This window comes from Eptesicus fuscus, chromosome 14 (assembly GCF_027574615.1).
Source record: "Eptesicus fuscus isolate TK198812 chromosome 14, DD_ASM_mEF_20220401, whole genome shotgun sequence".
Lineage (NCBI taxonomy): Eukaryota > Metazoa > Chordata > Mammalia > Chiroptera > Vespertilionidae > Eptesicus > Eptesicus fuscus.
This window is the reverse complement of record NC_072486.1, coordinates 10,776,635-10,792,185: the sequence shown is the minus strand read 5'-3', so window position 1 is coordinate 10,792,185 and position 15,551 is coordinate 10,776,635. Positions and strand designations below refer to the sequence as shown.

Sequence of the window (15,551 nt, the reverse complement as noted above, 5' to 3'; positions counted from 1 at the left end):
TATAAATATGTAATCTGTATTGACGGGCCGCGAGACGCACTCCCAATACCTCCGCCCCGAGGCCGGCCGCGGCGGGGGCCGCCCCCAGGTGGCCGGGGTCGGGGAAGGAACCTGGCCCTTGGGCTCGCCCAGCCCCTGCCCTGACGTGAACCCTCTTTGGAGCTGAGTTGGAAGGGTCCTTCGCCCCGCGCTGTTAACCAGCGGGGTGTTTGTGGTGTGCACCCTGGCCCGCCTTGGGTGCTGCTCCCCTTCCTTATTTCGGAATTCGCCACCAGCTCTCCGTCCACTCTGAACACTCAGGGGTCCTCTCGGGGCCTCAGGCTCTCCCCATTCAGGTCTGGAGTTGTCTCCCCAAAGTGGCAGACCCGGTCCTAGGCCGCCAGGACCCTCAGGGTGCCTGAAGTCCAGAGCGGACTGGAAGCTGGCAATTGCCACTTAATTTTTGCATGCCACACAGAATTTCCCCCCAAAGGGAAGGCCCTGGGCCCTGTCCTCCCCGCTGCCGGTCTGTGGATCTAGTTGGGCTCCTGGCCTCTGGTGCCCACACCCAGCTTGCTCCCGGGTGGACCTTGGTGGGCTGGCATGAGTGGGGGTTGTGGAAGGAACTGGCGACCTGAAGGACTCCTCCACCCCTCCTCTGAGTCCAGGTCCAGGCGCCCCCAGCCCCATCACCCTGCCAGGCTCCAAGCTCCCAGCCCTTGCAGGGACGTGAAAGGAACACTGGGCTTCGGGCAGGGTCTCGGGCTTGCCCTGAGGTGAGGACCTGGAGGGGAAGCCTGGAGGAGGGGCGGCCGGCAGACACCTCTGACACCGTATTCTCACCTTCTCCCTTCAGCCTTGGCATTCGCCTGCTCCCGGAGGTTAGGTACAAGGGGAACCAGTGTCACCGCACTCCTGCCTCTCCGTCCCCTCCCTCCTTCCTCCTCCCCTCCAAACCCGGCTGGAGCAGCCCTCACTCCCGCAGAATATGCATTTTAACGAGGCCCACGGTGAGGAGATCTGTTCCCTGCGAGGCAGGGCTGGGCTCCTGGCCCAGTGATGGGAGCCTTTAGGGGAGGGGCCCTTTGCTCAGCGGACCCCCAGGTCTCCTTCTTCCTTGGCTGCGAGGACCTGCGCTAAGTCAACTGGAAACGGCGGGCCCTTGGCGCTAGCCCCCAAGTGTGGGCCTCAGACTTGTCTCAGGAAACTCGACCTTTTCCGGCCGGATCCAGTGGAGCCCGGGAGGTCGCGGCCTTGCCCCTGGCCTGCGGGCCACAGCTCTCCAGGATGCCTCAGGCCTGCCCGCCCCACCAGCTCCAGCCCCTGCAGAGGCCTTGGCGGGGGCTGCTGCTCGCCGAGAGCCCAGGCAGCCAACCGCGCAGCCTCTGCGCCGCGGGGAGACCCTTGCATCCCGGGTGATTGGTCGGGCATGTGGCCTTGTTCTTCCAAGTATAAACCAAGTCCAAGGAGGAAGCGACGCGGGAGAGGACCCAGGGAGAGCTCTCGGGAGAGCAGGCGACAGAGCCCAGGAGCTGGCTCCCGAGATGCAAGCACTTGCGGTCTCTGTGGGCAGCAGCTACTGGGAGCGCAGAGCCCCGGAGGCCGCGCCAGCGCTCGCGCTGCGCTCCAACCACTTCCACCTCTGCTACCCGAGGTTACTGACTCTGCGGACCGGGCATCTGGGACGGAGGAAAGGGAAATGGAGGAAGAAAAATCGAGAGGGACAGGAGGCGAGAAGAACGGAGGGAGAGGAAAGCGAGAAGGTGATAGAGAAAGCCGGTTCTTCCCCCTCTGACAGGGTCCTGAGGCTGCGGCATCCCTGCGGCAGAAGCAAGTGCGGAAGGTTAGGAACTACCCTTCACGCTCCACGTCGCTCTCCCGCGCGCACCAGGGCAAATTCTAACCTGGCTAAGCCCCCAGGCCAACGAACTTGAGCACGGAATGGTGTCAGAGCGCCTCAGGCCCTTCTCCCATGGGCCTGGGCCTGGCCCCACTTGCCTTGCCAGGAGGGTGGAGCTGACAGGACGCTGTGCCCCGCAGTGCTGCGGAGAAACGCCGCAAAGCCGAGGGCTACCTGCGCTTGCGCTGGCCCCTCAGTGCTGTTCATGCCTCTCAGGGAAGCTCTGCCAAGTGGAAAGTAGGTCACAAGAACGAGAGAGGGTTTCTTGGGGAAAACATGAGCCCCATCAGGCCAGCGGGCCAGGACTTAGTGCCTCTTCAGACTAGATGCGGAGAGCAATTCCCCAGGCCACAGGTTGGGAAGGGCCCGTGGCCGTAGGAGAGGATGCTTGAGGTGGGCGGCTAAGAAAATAAAGTGAAAGACTATGGTCTAAACCCGTCTTTCTTAACCTTTTTGGAAGTTAAGGCCCCTTTGCAAAAACTAAGGCCAAGCCCTGCCTCTTGACCTACGGAAAATGGTAGTCTGTGCATTCCCACAATTGGACCCATCATTTTTAAGGGGTTCGGAGACCCCTCAAAGCCAAGGCCCTCCAGAATGTTTCAGGACTCTCCCGGAATTCTGCGCCCCTGATGATCTAACGGGTAAGACAAGCCCAGTGCCTGCTGTAAGCAGCTCCGGCCTGGTCTGATCAGGGCCCGGTAGGGTGGCCAAATGGGCTTCTAGGCTGGATGGGATCCAAGAGCGTGCACGTGCCGATCCAAGCTACAGACGCCAGATTGATGCTGCATCTGCTTCCTGGCTCCCAGACCATGGCATTGGTCCTTGGGCCTTCACTGATCTTTGGGGAGAGCTGGATGTTTTTCTCCAGCATCGTTCCTCCACGCCACCCCTTGTAATAAACCAATTGGGATGTTTCCTTTGTGCTGTTTCTTGCTTTATTTTTTTTAAGCGTGTAAACCCGTGTGAGAGCCCCTCTCTGACCTAGGACCACTGCCCAACCCCACGCTGGGCCTGCAGTGCCGAAAGCCCAAGGAGTGGCTGCTGGTAGGCTTGGGAGCACACCGGCCTGCTGGTTGGAGCAAGAAAGTATCACCGTAGCAGAAGCTCAAGTGAAGCCGTCTCAGTCGGTTTGGAGCTCTCAGCATCCCTGACCGCCCGCAAGCCTCCACACTCCCCAGACTACTCCCCAGACTGGAACACCGAGGTGTGAGCTTGCTCAGTAGAATATTCCATTTATCGAACGCCTCGGCTTCCCTCAGGTGCCCCTCTCCCCCTTCCAGAGATTAAGAAAAGCGATTCAATTGCAGCAAGGCTGGCTGCAAGACACGCTCTCTCCCTCTCTCCCATGGCCCGGTTGCCTCTCTTCCTTTCCCCCTCCTTCCCAGCTGTTGAATTTCTCCCTCGCCTTCTGGACGCCTTTGACCTAAAACTCTGGCGACTGCTAGCTTCAACCAGGCCTGTGCAGTTATGTGAACCCCGCCAAAGCCCAGGTTTTATTTAGGAGTAAACATCGCCTATTTCTACCTGGGTAATCATACCCCTCCCCCATGGCTGTGGGGCCAGAGTAAAGGCCAGCCAGGACGGTGGGATAAACCCTTTGGCGATGCAGTTCACGGACAGCGGGTTCCTCCTCCCCAGAAAGCCCTTGCAAACCACCACGAAAATCAAACTGTCATTACAAAAAGTTCCTTAAAAAGTACTAGTTCCTGAGGTTCAGGTAGGCAGTAAACAGTTTTTATCGGAATGTTTCTGAGACTCAGACCGGCCATAGAGCTGGGCTTTGGCCCGCAGAGGAAAAAATCAACGCTGCGTTCACATATCCGCTTTAACAAAAACTCCGGGACTGCTCTGATTCCTGCATTTACTGCAGAATTAGAAGACATTTTTTATAAGCAGTGCCATTCTTTTCCCCATCATCTTTAGTAATAGTAATATTTCCAGAGGTATTTGATGTATTTGCTTTGAATCCATCAGGTGCAAAACAACCCATTTTACTTTTTTTTTTTCTTTCTAAATCCCACCACTGAACTGGCCCTGTTCTCCTGACAGGGGAAGTGTTGGGGCCTCTTCACGCACATCCTAAACTGCAATATTCTTAGTTTTGTCCCCAATGAACTGCCTCTGTCTTTGAAACTCGAGGCGGCTCTGGGATTTTAGGGATGGCTCAGGCTGCAGCGAGCGCCGTGTGGGCGCCCACTGCTTGGCTGCCTTATTCTGGCAGACTTTGGGAGTCTGTGCTCAACAAAGACTAGTGACTTTGAAGGTGAAAATTTATACATATGTACACACAGGCACACACACACACACACACACACACACACACACGCAGCACTTACTTTCTCTAAGATTCACCCGCTCACTCATGCACTGCATGCTTGTGAAAAAAATAACCATCTCAAGAAACCATATGAAAACACATTGGAATACAGATGTAAACATAGGAAAAGGGGGAATTTGAATCTGTCCTCCAAAATGTAAGTGAAATGATTATTTTGAAATTGTTTTATGACAACCCTGATGGAGGGATGGTTGACCCTAGTTTGTCCTCAGCGCCAGCTTTTTTAAAAATAGATAGGCATTTGGCAGTACAATGGTCGCATCCTTGCAAAAGATCTCCATTTTACATCTAAGGAATTGCTGCAGAATCCCAGCCAGGTTTATAGCGGTACCGTCCAAATAAGTGACATAGACTTCTCTGGAAGCCTGGAAAATCAAATGCCACTTTTCTGACTTGGCCTTTTTGGGAACAAAGATTCCCCCCTGGCTGCTTAGGCAGACCTAGAGACCGCACCTAGTTGGAAACCAGCGACCACCGCCGTCTGCCCCAGGGAATAAGCCCGCCCCAGCGACCACGGTTGCTGACCACCTCATTGTTTGGAGGAGAAACTTTCTGTTTTTCCCAGTCCCGCCATCTCTTTTTCCCCAACACAAACCCCTTATTCCAGCACAGCCCAGACTCTTTCTCTTAGATGCGCCCCCTCCCTAGCCGATCCAGTCTGAATACTTTTACAAACTGGAAGGATTGCCTTGGGTTTTTAGCGGCACAAGGAGCTGAAATCGTCCACTTTTCCACTTAGGCCTCCCCTTTCCAACCTTAGGGAGCTACGCGGAGGTAGGTGGGCTGACCACCTATCGCGTCACCCCGGGGCGCACAAACCCAGCCACTCTCCCCTGCCCGGCTCACACATCGGCCACCTCCCTACTCCCGCCCCAGCCCGTTAGAAATCGCTAAACCTGTGGCCTCTTACCTTGACACATTTCCGAAGAAATCCCTGCCCAGGGACAGCTGGCTTCCCCGCGCCAAGAACGCCCACGAGGCCTAGAGAAGGCGCGTTGCTTCAAGTGACAGCACCAACCACATCTTGCAGGTGAGCACCCCTTTTTGGAGATGAAAGGGAGCGGGACAAGTGAAATAAGGTAACGTGCAGCTCTTAGTATCAGAAGCGAACAAAGGCCAAGAACCGCGCTGGGGTTCCCGGCTCCCCGGCGGCTTTGACATTGATCGGAAGTGCGCCATCTCGTGGCGGCTGCGCGCCTACGCCGGGCCCGAACTCCGACCCGAGCCGGGAGAGGGAAGCAGGCTCCAGGCAGAGACAGCAGCGAGAGAATGTGCCCAGCCCCGCTGCTAAAGAGATCTCACTTTTACATCTCAGAAATTGCTGCAAAACCCCAGCCGGGTTTATAGCGGCGCATTCCAAATATGCAAATTGGCCGGCCCCGGACGGGTTTACGACCACATTGTCACAGCCATCGGAGGATGGGCTTTTATAGGGCTCAGAAATCAAACCCTCGCCCGCTCGCCACCCGCCCGCGAACAGTCTTTCTGGCTAGACTCTCTCTAGCAACTTGGGAGACTTTGGTTAATCTTTAACCATCCCAAAGGAAGTCTTTCCTTAAACCTTGGGCTTCCCTGCCCACCCCCTCCCTGCCCCTCTGGAGAGTCCTTGTTCACCTCTGTGTCTGTCTATCAACCTAGACATTCATCTCCGGGGTCTGTCCCACTCCCCTTTGAGCTCCAGGTTCCCAGTCGCGCCAGTTAGACAAACACACAAACAGATAAACAAAGCGGGGCCTGGGGCCTGGGGCCTGGGGCCCCTCTCCAAATTGGATCCTGTCTGCTGCTCTGGCCCTGCCTGGGTGGCTAGGAGAGGGTGGGGTGGGGGTGGGGTGGCAACAAAAGGCTCTGGCCTCTCTGCCCTGCCCCTCAAGGTTATGGTGATGGTGATGTCCAATTTTAAGGCAGAAGTTCAAAGGCAGGAAACAAAGAAGAAGCGGCATCTTTCTTTCCCCAAAGGGAAAAGGCCATGTCAGCTGGGAGCTGGGGAGAAAGCACCCTTAGAGACTCCGAGAGTCTGCTCTGTCTTTGTACCCGGACCCTTCTCCCTCTTGCTGAAGGGTTCCCCAGGGCACCCTACAGTGGTTCCACTTCAGTCCTGCTGGTCCCGAGGTGAGGGAGCCCAGCCTGGGATCAGATCCACTGACCACGTAAGGCCCAAGGTTTTCTCCAGGGCTGGGGCAGTCAGAGGATGAAACCCCATATTCCAAGTCCTGAGATACCCTATTCCTGGGACCCCATTTCCTCAAAGGACCTGACCAGTCACCTTGGCTTCCTGAGCCTGGCTTCTAGTGGAATTAAATCCTAAGTCGCCCCCCCCAACCCCCTCAGGGGCCTGGTAACTTGCCCCTTTCCTGGTGTGTGTGTGTGGGGGGGGGGCGGGTGATAGGGTAGACATTTGGCAGTAAAAGGTGAGCAAGGAGAGAAATGTCACACCAGGACCCGATGCTCAAGTTTCCACAGACTTTATTTTCCTTGTGCCCTGTCGCTTGTATACATGCTGCGACATCCACGATGGGCGAGAACAGAGGACAGGCCAACACTCCTGTACAAGCAGAGCCACCAGACGCATCTTCCTAGCACAGGGAGGCAGGCCCAATGGGCTGGGGCCGGGCTTTCTCAGCTGAGGTCCCCCGGCACTGTGGGGCAGAAATACCTCAGAGAAAACCCCCAACGCTTTCAAAATATTGCAAGAAATTAAAAAGACCATTCCCAACACCCTTCCTGCCCCCTCTTACACCCCGGAGGAAATCAAGTAATGGCAAAAAAAAAAAAAAGTATTCAAACAAGATAGGTTATGGTTTCTTTATTTACAAGTCTTTTGAACACCATCCCTGTATGAAGCGTACATTCAAATATTCTTAGCAGTGAGTGAGTTTAACCGTGGAACACTGTAAACAGATAGAGCCTTTAAATATTTTCATCATCTTTTCTCTCTCTCTACATTGCATCTTTTAAAATTCGCTTTGGTTCCTGCAGGGAAATATATATATATAATATAATATTTATCTTTTAAAATAATCCCAAATCACTCTTCAGCTCTTGGAAGGTTGCTGGAAGCTTCCAAGCTCAGGTCCGGGGCCTTGAAGGGTAGAGTGTGGCGCTGGAACCGGGTGTTTTGGGGGACTTGCGCCCCTCATAGCTGAGGACTGCTGGCCAGGGCGGGCTCCTCTGCTGAGCAAATCCAAGCTTCCGTTAAGTGTGGCAGAAGCTCTGCCAAGCTGCTGCGCTCCACAGGCATTTCCTGCAGAGATGTAGGGGCCAGCGCCTGGGCACAGCCTCTCTGCTTTCTGATGTCTTCCACCTTGGGGAATAGGATACTCTGCAAGCAGGCTTTAGGCCTGCCAGGGCAGAGGCCAGGGCCAAGACCCTCTTGGCCAGGAAACACTAGGTGGGCTGCAGGAGGCAACTGCTAAGAAGCTCAGGATTGAGACAGTGCGGTGAGCGGCGAGGAGGAGTGGAGGGCCACGGATGCCACCTGGAATTGTAGGTTTTTTGGTTTCCCCTCAAGGACCAGCAGCCCTCTCCCACCTCATAGTCATCTTAGTCCAGTCACCTTTCACGTTGGCTCTGGAGAGCAGCCCCATTCTGGACATCTAGGAACCCTCCCCTTTCCTCCTGCTCCTGTCCCCAAGCTGAACTGGTTTTGGAGATGGACTAGCTTCTTGAGGCAGGGGCTCTGGGGCGGGGGGGGGGGGGCAGGCTCCAAGTGGAGGGTCCTGGGTGGGGGTGGGGGTCGATCCCCAGGGGGCCTGGCACGGGGCCCAGTCCCTGGTGGAGACCACACCCAGCCTGAAGCTCCCGCAGTCTCCAAGAATGAACCACCAGGGGTCCCAAACCATTCATCCTAGTTGATGCACAATTCTCTGAATCCAATTATTGTCAGGGATCTTAACCACGGATGCCCAAGAGAGTCCCGGGCCGCCTCCTTTGAGGCTATCTCCCTGTAGTGGCCCCTCTCTTGCACACCTCCTCTCTTCCAAAGTCACCGCGTGGTGTGCCTTGACCTTGTCAAGGGCAAAATCTGCATATAATCTCCCGTGTATGAAGCCCCCCAACCCGATTCCAGCTGGCGGGAACCTTAGAGGAGTGGGTTGGCCGAGTAATACTGTAACCGGTCTCTGTTAATTTTTTTCTCCTTCATCCTTCTGTTCTGAAACCAGATTTTGACCTGCCGGTCGGTGAGGTTGAGCATGCGGGAGAGCTGCAGGCGCTTCTCTTTGTTGATGTACACGCTGAAGAAGAACTCGCGCTCCAGCTCCCGGATCTGGTACTTGGTGTAGGGGCAGCGCTTTTTTCGGGTGCGCTGGCCACCTGTGGAGGGAGGAAGAGGCAGGAGTGAGCCAGGTGTGGGGGCTGCAACCTACCCCAGAGCCCCCCGAGAGGAGGAAAGGGGCTGGCCCCAGGGACTGGAAGCCCTGCCCAAGCCCCTTCAGGGGCTCCCCAGGCCCCTACCTCAGGCTTCTCCTGTGGTCTGGGGACTGGATGCAGGCGGAGGCTCAGCCCCAGATAAAAGCCAGCTCCCTAGATAGGCCCCCAGGGAGGCTGCTGAGGCTGCCTCCAGAGCAGAGCGGAGGGCTCCTCGCAGCAACAGGCAAGTTTGAGCCGGGAGGCCGCTTTCAAAGCAACCGAGTGGGGGTTGCCGGCTCCCTCCAGCCGGGCCAGACTAAACAAACAGCCACCCGAGGACATTGCACCTTCCAGCACCTGGGGGCCGGTTGGGAGGAGGCTCTGAAGGCAGCCCCAGCCCCAGTCTCCCCCTCATTAACATCTGGGGCGGCTGCCGGCTCTTTGTCAGCCCGAGTCCGGGCCCTCGGCTCCTGGCTCCTGGGCCAGCCTCCTGGCTTCCGAGGTCAGGAGAAGGCGGTGGGAGCCCCTGCCCTGGGCTTCTCAGAGCCCAAGGCCACACAGCCATCCTGGTCCCCCCCCAGGGCAGGGCTGCTTGTTTAGATGGGGTGCAGGGAAGAGGGGTTCCCCAAGCTTTGGGAGGGCAGGCTCCACTGGCTCCCCCCACCCCCTTTTGGGTAAACCTCCCTGAGACCTAAAGAAAAACCCGCTTTTGACAGACCCAACAGCCATTGTGAGTAACAAGCGGTTGGACAGAAGGCGGCACGTAATTGCCACCGCGCAGGAGGAAAATGGCTTCCTTTGGACAAAAAGGCCAACTTTGGGTTAATTTGTTTCTGTTAATATATTGCTCGAGCTAAGCGGGCTATTTTATCTGTGAAACACGCTTCCAGCGCCATCGTTAAACAGCGATGCCTTTGAATCCCGGCCCGGCCTTGGAGAGCCGGCGCAACACATGGTTTTTATAAAAATCTCCGGATTACCTCGCTATCAAAGGCTCCCGGAGCCCTCGCAGGGGGAATTTACAGGCGCCCACCTCCGGCTCCGCAGCCCCCGCTGGCCCCGCGCGGGGTCGCGCTGCCGGGCTTGGGCGCGGAGCAGGGGAAGCGGGGGGAAAAGGGAGGGTGTTTGTTCGCAGGCAGGCCCTGGCCGGTGGGTATTTCACGGCCAATTTCAGCACTCGCCACGTGATCCCGCCTTTTATAACGAAGTTTTGTTGGGGGAAACCTAAAGGCCCTTCATAAACCTTATATGCTTATAAAACAGCATATAAAAATTTAACAGCGGCGCTGCGCTAGGTTTCCAACTCCCCTTTCCTACGGCGCACGGCCCTGCCTTTATACGTACTGGGGCCGCCGGCCTTGTCCTCAGTGTGGCCGGAAGACGACTCGGGGCTGCTGCTGCTCTCGGGGCGCCGCCGCCGCTCCTTCTCCTCCGCCGCCGCCGCCGCCGCCGCCGCCGCCTCCCGGCAGCCGCCGCCGGCGCCGCCGCCGCCGTCCGAACTTGAAGTTGCCGGCGCGCCCGTGGCCGCGGCCGCCGCCGCCGCGGAGGTCGCCGCGGCCGCCGGGGGCCCCTTCTCGGCGCTCTTGTCCCCGGGGTAGTCGGAGGAGGCGAGGTTTTCCGTGGTGCCGTAGGCCGTCTCGAAAAACTGGTCGAAAGCCTGCGGCAGGACGCCGTTCCTGCCCACGGTGCTATAGAAATTGGACGAGACGGCGGGGGTGGGGTGGTGGTAGACGTTGGCCGAGCTCTTGGCCAGCACGTCGCCAGGCACGCCGGCCGCGCTGGGCGCCTGCAGGCAGTCTCTGTGCGCGAGCTCCTCGGCGGCGTAGCAGTGCGCCAGGTTGCCGCGGGGGTGCCATTTAGTGGCGGGCTCAATGGCGTACTCGCGGAAGGTCACCTCGCGCACGGGTTGGACCTGGGGCAGGTTGGAAGAGTAGGAGTATGTCATTGGGCGCGAAGACGGGGTCTGGGGCAGAAAAGAAGGGAGGCTGGAGAAATCTGGACCGGAGACGTAGTAAGTACAACTTGGCAAATACATGTTAGAGGAGCAGGGACCACGCTCATCAAAATCCATCATTGGCTACCTTGGGCTCTCCGCGGTAGCCGAGCTTAACATGATTCTCCACTGCAGCTGCCTCTTTGAAGCGGATCCGTGAAGTAGAAATTTGGAGACGTAAGCTGACGTGGAAATCTATCCCCATCCTTAGCAGGGAGGTGCTGGTCATGTGACCCGATGTTGAAATTGACAAGCTGCGAGCTAGTCCGGGCCTTTTTTTTTTTTTTTTTTCTCTCTCTCTCTCTTTCCTTTTTCTTCCCCCCCACCCCTCTGCCCTCCCTCCCCGGTTTCCTTTCTTTGTAGCTACCTCAGGGGAAGCAACAGATCGTCACTCGGTGTTCTCACCGAAAGCACGTAATCGCCGGTGTAACTCATGTTGGCTGGGGGGCCTCCCGGCGCGCGCGGCGAGGCTGGGGTGCGCCCCAGTGCGCTCAGCGGCACGGTCCCGGCCCTCCGGCGCGCCGAGGGCGGTGAGAGAGCTCCACTCCTGCCAGCCGCCTCTCCCCGGGTGAGGGGTGCCCCGGGCTGGGGGCGGCCGGGCGGGAGCTCGTCGCTGCGTGTCCCGTGCGTGCTCGTGGAAGCAGTCCGCGGGGAGGATCCCGTTCGCGCCGTCTTCTCCGCTGTCCCCCCCCCCCCCTCCTCCCACAGGCTTGCTCTGGGAGCCACGGCTGCCTCCGACCCTGGCCGGACCCCCTTCGGGGCCAGGGCAGGAGGCAGCCGTGGATGTGCCTGCCTCGTGGCTTGCCCGATTTGCACGGTGACTTGATTACACGCTCGCATTCATGGTCACTTCCGAACCGCTTTAGTGCCTTCCGTCCCTAAACCGCCAACAACCAGGGCGGCTTCCCTCGCGGTTTGTCAGGGATCCGCAGGTCCCGGAGGGCCTTCGTCTTACCCGGGATCCACCTCCCCTCCACCCTCCCGGCCGGCCTCCTCACCCCACCCCCTGTCCTTGGAGAAGCCCCCTCCTCCTCGCTGCCTGCCGGGGTTCCGAGTCGCTCGGCAGCGCCCGAGGCGCGGGGGCTGCGCAGCCGCGCTCGGGTCTGCCCGCCGCCTGGTCTTCTAAAGCTGAGGACTGGGGAGCCGCGCGGCGGAGGCGAGCCTGAGCTGCTTCAGAGGCGGTGACATCCGAGGGGTCTCCTCCTAGGCAGGCTGCACCTTGGGGGGCCCGCCCGGCTGCGAGTGAACTCCAGGGCTGTGGGGACAGTGGGGTCAGTGACGAGGGAGCGAGGGCCAGGGAGCGGCTGAGAAAGGACTAACATGCCTCCTCTCCTTCCGCGCAAAGCGTGAAAGCCGGGGATGTGCGGGGCAGAAACTCAGAAGGTTCTGCGCTTTCCGGCTCCTCATCCCACGGAAGAAACACAATGCAAAGGAAAGAGATGTGCTCCCCACACTCGCAGCACCTGGGGTGACAGGCCGCCTGGAAAAGGCTAGGTTCAAGGTAAAGATAGGAGACCGAGGCCATAGGGGCTAGTGTGAGTCTAGTTTTCTTGGGAAGAGGAAAGAAAAAACATTGATGGTGGAAAATGATCACCATCCTGCAGGGTTGAATGAATAATGCTCGGGAGAATCGAAAGAAGAAGTAGATTCGCCAGGCATGGCCGGAGCTGGGAGGGGCCCGCCCCGAGGCCTCCCCACACCTATGTTCTTGGAAGAAGCTGGATGTCGCTGTAGCAAAGTCGAAAATTAAAAAGAATAACCTTTTCCCTTTCCCCATCCAGGAAATAGCTGAAGGTATTTATATATCTTGGGGAGATGTAGCGTATAAACTCTAAGATCTTTGGTATTTAAGTGTCAACATCGATTTATTTATTTATTGCTGAGCTCACTGTAACTGACTCAATAACAAATCTAATCATGTATTGCCCTGGAAAAGGAATATTCTCATTATGTATTTTCTCCAAATGATGGCTCAACATTGCATTTGAATGTCCGCTGTAAATATCAATAATATCGAGTAATTACTCTGTAGTGGAGTAAACTAATTTATTAGCTTTAATGTTTATGTGGCTCCTACTCCCCTCTTTTACAAGGGTAGCTTATCACAAATCATACTTCGCAGGCACATGGGTTTAATGGACTCTTTATTCCGGGTTTGCTGCAAGAACTTTCATGCTCCTTGAATCTCTGAGAACTGAACTCAAAATTATTTGTTCGTCTCGAGCTTGACATATCTGTGCACGGTGGCTTGTGCAGAGGGCGGTAACAGGGTGAGCGAGAAGGTCTGGTGGGAAGAAAGGTTATTGGGGAGAGGCAGCTTGAGACCTCTTCAAGCTGGGAATCACAATAATGGGATTGCCCTACAGCAGAAGAAAAAAAGAAAGAAAGAAAAAAGAAACACACCAAAAAACTTTGATTTCCAGCGCGACCAACGAGGCAAAAATATTTATTTCTCTACAGTATCTCTTTCTTGGAGGCGTCATAGAAGAGGGGGAAGGAGAGGTTTTCGAATAGCAGTATGAGAGCCATTCTCCGGCTTGATGTTGGCTCTCCCAAACTCTCTCCCAACAGCCCACCCAGTCCCCGCCACCCCCACCCCCACCCTGGAACAAAAGGAATGCATGAGGGGTTTCAGTGACGGTGCCATAACAAAGGCGCCACCATTGAGGGGCTTGCCCCGCCCCTGGGTGAAGGCAAACAAATTCTTGCACTTGTATTAGGGCTTTTAAGACTATAATTGAACCTGGGGGCGACTAGGGGAGCCAAAAACAGTGCTAGACAGACCGGGGGTTTTATAGCAGTTTTGGCAGTCAACTTCAGCTTGTGCCTGAGCAGACCGGCTGCGGTGGCCCGCCAGCGGGGACGCCAGGCTGCCGCCCCCAGCTGCCTTGCAGCCCCTCTTCTAATTAGCTCGGTTTCCCTTGGTACCAGGGAGTAGGGGTCCCCACAGGAAGGTCGGTGTGGGGCTGTGCTCTGTTCCACATAACCAATGCCTCCTGCGTCCTTGAGAGCCAAGCCGAGAGGGTGCCGCAGGTCTGGAGCCCATGGGTGCCTGCAGGAGACAAAGGCGAATTCCCAGGAAAGGCTGGAGCAGGGGACGTGCTCCGCGAGTGGCCGGCGGGGCTATTGGAAGGGCTGGACAGAAGCGGGGTGCCGGGTGGGACTTGTCGCCTGGAAGGGGGCATGTAGGGGCGCTGCCTGGAAGATGATGAGGGCAAAGGCTTTGGTGCCAGGAGAAGGGAAAAATGCGTGGAGTGGTGAATGCTTTAGCTCCCCAGCAGGGACAGGATGGGGTTCTCAGATCCCCAATGCTGTGCACTGTTCCCAGCTCCTGGCCCTCTTACCCAGAACATAATGACTGTGTGACTGTTTGGTGGTGGGTGGGTGGGGGGTGAGGGTGGGCGCAGCTCTGAGGATCAGGCCAAACCTCGGGGAAGCAGGGGAGGCAGAGCTGCGGGGTTTGGACTTTGCTCTAAGCCTAATTGACTCTTCCGCTTTGTAGGAGGCCCCACAGCAGAGCTGAGCCCACCCGACTCCGGGGAAGACCTAGCAGGGGCTAAGGCCGCCCTGGAAGTCCAAGTCCGAGTTGCATTTCTTGAAGAGGCTGAGCCAGGCAAAGCTGTAACCTTGGCCCTGGAGACTGGTTTCCCATGAGCTGTTCTTTTTCAAGAGCTCCACAGCGCGGAGCCATCTCCAGAAAACAGTCCTCAGCGTGTATTTCCTTTTATCGTCAACCCGGAGCCCCACGGCAGCTAATGCAAGAGGCCAAAAATGTTTTGGAGGAAGAAAAACAAAGGCAGGAAGTGGCGGCGGACTGACGGTGCGTGTGTGTCTGCGGAGAAGGGAGGGAGCCGTTTCAATCTCTTGTTTTTCCAAACTTCTCTTCTTGTTGTTTTTCCAAACTTCAAGGTCTAGGCAGCCCTCGCAGGGCCGGCCCCGTTCGCTCCCCGCGCGCAACGTTTGGAGATGGCCACCCGGAGAGGAGAAGGCTGGCGCCCGCGCCAACCTCGTCAGGCGGAAATGGCTAACGAGGAGATTTGCGCAGCAAAGCAGACCAAGCCTTTCCAAGGCTCGTTTGATTTGGGCCTAATGTTGGAGGGGGTCGTTGGGGGTTCTGCAGCGCCTCCGGATCCTCCTAGGGCGGGCTGAGTGCGCCCTGGCCCTGGCGGTGATGGGGTAATTCGTGCGCCCGCGCTCCGCGCGCCTTCCTAGGCGGGATGTCGGAATAAAGTGTGTCCAGGTGCCTCTGCCCAGCACTGCCGCCTCCGCTTCTTCTTGCAGCCGGTGCGTCTGGGCAGCAGCTGGAGGGCGGTTGTTGGCGGTGCCTGGGATGGGGCAGCCTTGGCGCGGTCAGCGCGCACGGGGACAATGTGAGGCCTTTTCGCTGGGACTGTTGGGCTGGGGGTATTTCCAGCAATCATTCTAGGGACGGGAGCCCAAATGACTGTCACTTGATAGGTGGCTTAACACCCGCTCACTCCCAGGGAGGACGGAGCTGGGGGCAGGGAACACCTCCACACTCCGGTGTTCCCAACCCCAATCGGCCCTGCTGCTAGGCTGCCTTCTTCTTTCTTGGGACTGGCTTGGGCACCAGCAGTGACTCATTGTCCCCCAAATCTGAGACTCCAAAGTCCCTAGTGCCTGCACTTGCAACCCTTTGACTGCTCTGTGCCTAGTCCGTAGTGTGAATGCCAATACCAGGATGCGCTCACCCCATCCCCACCCTAGCCAGTCCAGTCTCTTTGCACCTACTGCTCGACGGTCTCCCGCCCTGCCTCTTTCCAGCCCCGTTTCGCCTTCTTCAGTTTCCTGCCTCTTCTGATGCCTCTCATAGGCTGAGCAGAGCTGAGGTGCCACTGGAGGGCACCCAATACTCAAGCACAGAGAAGGGGATTGTTGGGTTCCAGATTCTTCCTCATTTCAGGCCTCCTCCAGAGAGATCTATCCGAACTGGATTTCTCACCTTCTTCTGAACACTCCATTCCAAGGCCCGA

The 15,551-nt window shown here is 57.3% G+C and overlaps 1 protein-coding gene and 1 long non-coding RNA gene across 2 annotated transcripts; one reads left to right on the top strand and one right to left on the bottom strand.

Annotated features, from left to right (window-relative positions):
- Nucleotides 1-7,931: 7,931 nt before the first annotated feature.
- HOXA11 (homeobox A11) lies at nucleotides 7,932-10,675 on the bottom strand. Its single transcript, XM_028155270.2, has 2 exons — nucleotides 9,909-10,675; nucleotides 7,932-8,528 (listed from the first exon to the last, which is right to left on the bottom strand). The coding sequence occupies exons 1-2, from the start codon at nucleotides 10,636-10,638 to the stop codon at nucleotides 8,296-8,298; spliced, it is 963 nt and encodes a 320-aa protein (XP_028011071.2). The 5' UTR covers nucleotides 10,639-10,675; the 3' UTR covers nucleotides 7,932-8,295.
- Nucleotides 10,520-14,692, top strand: LOC114233914 (uncharacterized). The gene is made up of 3 exons (XR_003620106.2): nucleotides 10,520-10,575; nucleotides 14,060-14,377; nucleotides 14,467-14,692. It is a non-coding gene; the product is annotated as an uncharacterized LOC114233914 (long non-coding RNA).
- Nucleotides 14,693-15,551: the final 859 nt, after the last annotated feature.

Bases quoted from the DNA above. Each gene is read 5' to 3' on its own strand.
- HOXA11 (XM_028155270.2), bottom strand. From the start codon at position 10,638: ATGATGGATTTTGATGAGCGTGGTCCCTGCTCCTCTAACATGTATTTG. The intron at 8,529-9,908 runs GTACGTATAAAG...CTCCCTCCACAG, and splicing joins GGACAAGGCCGGCGGCCCCA to GTGGCCAGCGCACCCGAAAA.